The following is a 6816-nucleotide window of genomic DNA, read 5'->3' as shown; positions in this document are numbered from 1 at the left end:
AGTGGAACACGTTATGATGATATGTACAGCATATGAAAGAGAAAGGGATCGACTTAAAGATGAATTACAATCCTTAGGAGTTAAAGAATTTTCATTAAGTAGTATTCTGAATGTTGGTCCAAATGCAGGAAAACAAATAAGTGCAATCATGAGATTTCTTAATAATTGTGGAATAATGAACAGAATTTAAGATTTAGATGAGAAATGGTACATTCTCTTCACACTCCATCACAGTAGGTGGCGGTATGCACCTATGAAGTTGGTTCGCAACCCGCCATAAAACCAGAAGAAGAAGAAGAAGAAGCAACGTACTGTAGGTGGCGCTATACATTTAGTTTGTTATGCGCCAAAAAACTAAAGAAGAAGAAGAAGAAGATCGCTTCACTCGCTGTATCTCTCTATGCAGAAGCAGAACACGCACACTAACAGTGTCGTATTTCTCTCTGAAAGCTTGCTCTGTCTTTAAAAATCATGGCTGATGAAGAATTGGAAGCCATTAGGCGGCAACGTATGGCAGAACTGCAGGCGAAACGTGGGGTAAGAGAAACGGAGAAAGAAACGAGCAAAATATAGTTAATAGTATCGCAATTTTTAGACGTATGTTGAACTGTACACAACTGTTCAAATCTATTTTCGCCATTTGCGTTTATTGTTGCCTAGACCGCCCTAAAAATCCATCTAAACGTCCTCTATAATATATTTACGTCTCGCTCTCGAGCTGCTGATTAGTGAGCCGACAACAAAACAAAAAGTGAAATGTCATTACAGGCTAATGTTTTGGGACTTTAATGGGCTCCAGAGCTTCATAATGATTATAAGTTCAGTAAGAAAGAGTTGTATTTATGATTTTAGTATATATTTGAAGAGTTAACGGAACTGAAGCTAGCTGAAATGTTTATTCTAAAAACATATTAATCTATAAATAAATGTAGAAGATACAATGGCTGTCTTTTTTCAAACATAATAACGAATCTTTAAGTGTCTCTATTTAAGTAAGTTACTAAATATGTACTTTCTTAAAATAGACATAGTTGTCTCTTCATTTTAATTGGGCACAGATACATTCTGTCATGTCTGGCTTGTTTTCAATATCATATGTATAATATAATGTGTATTAAAACTGATCATATTAGATTTTATTGAACTTTATTAAACAGCAATTTTATGTGCATTTTTTCTGCGCACAGTCTTCAAACTACACCCCCAGGGGCAGAAGGTCCGACTTTGCGTTTTGGAGATATAGTTAAATTAATTAAAATGCATAATACCAGACAGTTTAATTTGCTAATGCTTTGACATATAAAAAAGTTGACAACTTTTTGCCAGCATAGTCTGCTTTGTACAAAGTTTGTTGAAGATTAAATAAACAGCGTAAAAGGGGTTTGAACCCCACCCCCAATATAGCCCATGATTACTACAAAAGTAAAGGTTTTCTCTTGTGTTTTTGAAAAGTTTCACATACAGACATTTGTCAAAACAATCCCCTTCACACAAGATCCACGAAAAATACTAAAAATGCTGTTCTGCATGCCGGGCCAGTAGTTGGGGATGTAACTTTGTAAAGAATCTCACACATTCCTATAGACTGAACACGTAATGCACATGTTTTGATAGTTTCCACGAAAACCATAATGGTATTGTTTCCAAAAACTTGCAATTTTAAACCCTTTTCTGCAAAAGTTTGCATTTTCAGGCCCCCAAAACACTTGTCGTGTATATGAACTGGCAAAATGCATACCCCTTTTTTTTCTGTTTTTAGCTGAAAATTTAGAATGTAAATGCCCCCTCAGAGGAAAACAAATCTGAAGCTAGCCTGTACGATTCCAGAGATATGAACCAAAATGCAAATGGCATCTAGTTCTATAGTTTAGTGTCTCTACGACTTACGGTTTCTGAAGTACGGACACATTTAGGGCAGGAAAGAAGAAGACATTTGGAATTAGATGCTTGGACCCCTAAAGGGATAATGCATATGAATTTTACATATCTCCTTTTAGGAACCTTCTAGTGACCAGCAGGGGCAGCAGGAGGCCAACCAGAGGTACATCAAACAATAATAACAAACAAAAGTTTTCTGATGCATTCAATTAAAAGTTATTGGTCTTTGAAAAGTATTATGTATTTCTGTTACCCAATGTTGATCATGCTCTTTAAATATTTAAAATATCTGTTTATGTAACAAAATGTAACACGTTTTATTAAAATTAAATTCAACACTAACTTACTGCTTTATGAAAGGCAACATTCATTCAAATGAAACACATTTATTTAGAGGAATTCAGATCATTTGGGCCATTTTCACTCTATTACGTAATTTCACAAAATGTTTCTTTCATTGCTTAATTGTTGTCTAGACGGATTATGTCTGAACAGTTTTATTGTCATTGTACCTTTCACAGAGAGACGGAGATGAGAAACTCTATATTGGCTCAAGTCTTGGATCAGTCTGCCCGTGCCAGGTGTAAGTTCAGTTACAAACCTTTGGCAAGCTATCACTAGTATTGTCATGTAAGCAGGGTTGGGACTAGAGGTCTGCATTCCCGTGGTTCTCCTGGGGGAACCGTGGGACCCGACCAGATTTCTTACGAGTCTGGATTAAATTTCTGAATAAAACATGGTAGAGGTCGGTAACTCTGGTGTAATTTGAACGGGAGAGGGCGGTCTAACAATATCCCGTTCCCGACTTTCCTCATTTTTATTTTACAGCCTGCACTCAAATTTTGTTCTTTTGCTTATAATTTTAAATGACAAATGTCGTATTTATTTATTTATTTTCCTCTGCAATACTTTTCCTACTGTTGACAGCAACATTTTAAACAAATTGTATCTTGACAAGACAAATAAAAATAAGAAATAAATTTTTTGTTCAACCTACATTTTTTTTTGTTTTCTCTGCGAGACTTTTTTTCCTACTGTGTTGACAGCAAAATGTTAAACAAATTTTGTATCTTGACAAGACGAATAAAATAACAAATACAATATTTGTGCAGACCACATTTTTATTTGTTATCTCTTTTTCAGTAGTGGAAATTTAAATGTGAGATTCTGGACAGTCGGGTCAGGAAGAAAATTATTCTAAGTGGGCAGTGGGTGAACAAAGAGTGAATATATAGTGGGAGCGGGAGGGTGCGGAATATAACCTAGCAGGAGTGAGACTAAAAAAACAGTCTCATGCAGACCTCTAGTTGGGACGGTTACATTTAAAATGTCTTTCACTACAGATTACAAAATACATGTTTTAAAAGTAATTTGTTACAGACTTCGTTGACATCCGCCAAACATTGGACTTGATTTTCCTTTTGGTTAAACATTTACTGATGCTCAAGAAGGCAACACAATGCATCTTAATGTTACTCATATTTCGTATTTTAAATATGTAACTGTTACATGCATTCCGTTACTCCACAACCCTGCATGTATGCGTGCTTGTAGATACTCTATTCTCTATTCTTACCAGATATTTTATTCTGTGCTGTCATTCAAAACCCATAAGACTTTCGTCTTCATGAGAGCACCAGGGGCCTGATGTATAAACGTTACGTATGTACAAAATGGGCATGGAAATGTGCGTACGCAATTTTCCACGCTCATATCGGGATTTATAAAAAATAAACTAGGCGTATGTGCGTACGCAATTTTCCATACACATATCGGGATGAGCGAAATAAGGAAGCAAACAGAATGATTTTAAAGGCTGTTTTACATTTGACATACACGTTTAGATTAAATATGACACTCTGAATAATGAAGTTAAGCACTGAAATTTCATGAAATTATTATCCAGAAATTACAACATTTTTATATTAATTTAAACAGAAATATTTGCAGTGGATGTACTGCTTTTTAATTTTCCTGTGGTATGCGATTTAATGTTTTAATCACAGCGAGAATTGCTTGGCGCATGACAATTCCGCTTTAAATTGTGTTATAAATAGCAAAACTCATGTTCTGAGAAAATACTTTTGCACAAATAATAATGATCATTTTTGTGAACTTGACTTTGTTTGATGGCTTTGGAACATAGGCGGTAATAAAAAAGGTTTAAATCCTTAGGTTGGGGACATGCAAAATAATTAAAAGTTCTCTCCTGAACTGCACCTTCACTTCCATTTTTCTTTTCAGTCTCTTTATTTTGCCCTGATATCTATCTCTCACATGACTTTAATACTCAAGATTTAACAAAACTATACTTTCTAAATTGCCTACATGTCAAAATTAGTACATCACTACATTATCTTTATAGAAAAATACTAATACTGAACATGAGTCATTTTATTCCCTTACAAAAATTAACCATGCTTTTATTATAGTAAATACAGGGTTTTTTTGTTTGTTTTTTGGCAAATGGATTACCATTTGTATTTATTTTTACTACAAATTTCATGGTTAAACTATGGTTAGTGTAGCAAAAACCATGGTTAATTTGTGGTTACCATGGTTTAACAATAATAACCATTGTCTTTGGATTTACAGTAAAATCATTGTTCATTTTCGTAAGGGTTGTGTTGTTGTCTGCCCTAGCTCCCCCTAAACCTATTATAAAATATGATTATTTGTCTGCTAAATTGCTACTGTAACATTGCAATAGATAATAATGATGTCCTTTATACAGTATTTTGAGTGATGACTGATGAGCAATGGGCTGCTGCTGCTTAACTAAGTAAACAAAGAAAAAACTACAGTTGCATATTTACAGATGAAACTGACCTGCACTTGAAACCCTGAACAGTGGTTTTGCTTCTCTGCTCCACCTGTGCGCTTCCACAGTCCACTCCATTCTCTCTCTCGCATTGATTACTCTGATCCAAACCGTTTGGCGGAGGCGCGGAGAGCACGCGAGCCGAAGCATTGCCAGTCACGACTAACCGATTCATGATTTATTAGAGATTTAATTATCGAATGGCGAATTCGGAAATAATCGCTTTAGTACATTCGGCAGGCAATTATACAATAATAATATTAAAATAGCAGGCCAAATCGGCCACAAGGCCACCAAGAATTGTCCCGGTTCTCCCGATGGCCAGTCCGCGCCTGGTTTCCACAGACATGCAGAACGTGCAGGATTCATATGTTGTCTTTTCGCGGCTTCATATTCACAGACACTAGTCCATATCGCGTTTTGATTCAAGTGCACTGACCTACTTTTGATTTATTTGTCCAAAATGTGGCATATTCCGTCCGCGTTAGGCAATAGAAATTCTGTTTTTATGACTGGATTCTATGAACCAGTCTGTGTTTACCGCATCGCATTATTCCGCATTATGTCATTATGAGTAATCAGTGCAATTTGGGAAAGAAATCAATTAAATCTGTATGTGGATGTGTGTAAATATTCAAATGTAATCCCCTTTGTAATCGTTAACATTTTCATAAGTGACTGTAATTTAATTACACATTTTTTCTTAGTAACTGTAACTGATTACAGTTACATTTATTTTGTAATTAAATTACGTAAAGCCGTTACATGTAACTAGTTACTCCCCAACACTGTGATGATAACCCCTTTCGTGCGCCTCCCAATATTGTGACAAACACCATATTTAAAACATAGAATTTGAAGGAAACCGTAAGATATGCGCGTTTTATTTTCAAAATGTTTTGTTATTGACGCGGTCAGTCAGACAGCTATTTACATTGCAAAAAAATAAGGCCTATCTCTTTCCATAAAAATATAGGCTATAAACATTCTAAAATATATGTTTACCTTTTAGGCAAATTGCATAAATTAGAATAGTGATGTCTCAAAACGCATTTATAGTCCGTATCTCATATTTTCCTAGCGTAGCCTATTCCTACCCTTAACTGCGTTAAACATGTTGTCATGTGGATGGAATATGTATGGAAATGATATGCAGATGACGTGCATATTAAAACTAGGCGTTGTAAGCTCCATAAATGGCTATTTCGGGGAGGAGACGGGGTGGAGATTCATGTATGCACAATCTTCCGCTGATTGGTTATTACAAAGGGAATTTTGCGCAGGTTCTGGCGTATGCATGGCTTTATAAATCTGAAAACTTTTGTACATACGCAAAATCTAGCTTTTGTGCGTACGCACACATTTAGGATGAAATCTATGTAAAATTTTATACATGAGGCCCCTGGAGGTTTGGTTTGGTGCTCACACTGCACATGGTGTGACCCGTTAAATATAACTATACAAAGTAAAATAGTTAATAATAATATTATTGCACTTTATTTAGTTTTTTAACAAAATAATAAAACAAAGTATGATAATGCTATTATATTTTAAAATAAAAATTGAGTATTAAATAAAACTACAAATATTTTAGTTTATAATTAAGTTAATATTTACATTTTATTTAAAAAAAAATTCTTTTATATGAATTTTCATAATTTTCAAACCTAGAGTGAAGCATGAATGAAGTGTTTGAGCGGTCTGAAATTATTTACCCAGCACATTTATTATTTTGGTCGCACATGCACACCACTTATGTGTATCCATGCATGGAAACATTGACCACTGCACTTGCATAGATCACTGCAGATATTTGACCCTGGACCACAAAACCAGTCATAAGTAGCATGGGTATATTTGTAGCAATAGCCAACAATACATTGTATGGGTCAAAATTATTAATTTTTCTTTAATGCCAAAAATCATTAGGATATTAAGTAAAGATCATGTTCCATGAAGATATTTTGTAAATTTCCTACCGTAAATATATCAAAACTAAATTTTTTGACTAGTAATATGCATTGCTAAGGACTTCATTTGGACAACTTTAAAGGCGATTTTCTCAATATTTAGATTTTTTAGCACCCTCAGATTCCAGATTTTCAAAAAGTTGTATC

At 34.7% G+C, this 6816-nt stretch overlaps 1 protein-coding gene across 1 annotated transcript in view; it reads left to right on the top strand.

Moving 5' to 3' along the window:
- Nucleotides 1–328: 328 nt before the first annotated feature.
- LOC107715045 (programmed cell death protein 5-like) overlaps nucleotides 329–6816 on the top strand; it is a 12003-nt gene continuing 5515 nt past the window's right edge. The window contains exons 1-3 of the mRNA XM_016521088.1: nucleotides 329–537; nucleotides 1998–2041; nucleotides 2400–2461. Coding sequence (XP_016376574.1) covers nucleotides 472–537; nucleotides 1998–2041; nucleotides 2400–2461 — 172 coding nt within the window. The 5' untranslated portion in view covers nucleotides 329–471. The remainder of the gene's footprint in view (nucleotides 538–1997; nucleotides 2042–2399; nucleotides 2462–6816) is intronic.

This window comes from Sinocyclocheilus rhinocerous, unplaced genomic scaffold (genome assembly GCF_001515625.1).
Source record: "Sinocyclocheilus rhinocerous isolate Xijiao unplaced genomic scaffold, SAMN03320098_v1.1 scaffold5408, whole genome shotgun sequence".
NCBI lineage: Eukaryota > Metazoa > Chordata > Actinopteri > Cypriniformes > Cyprinidae > Sinocyclocheilus > Sinocyclocheilus rhinocerous.
This window is presented reverse-complemented; position numbering and strand designations above follow the sequence as displayed.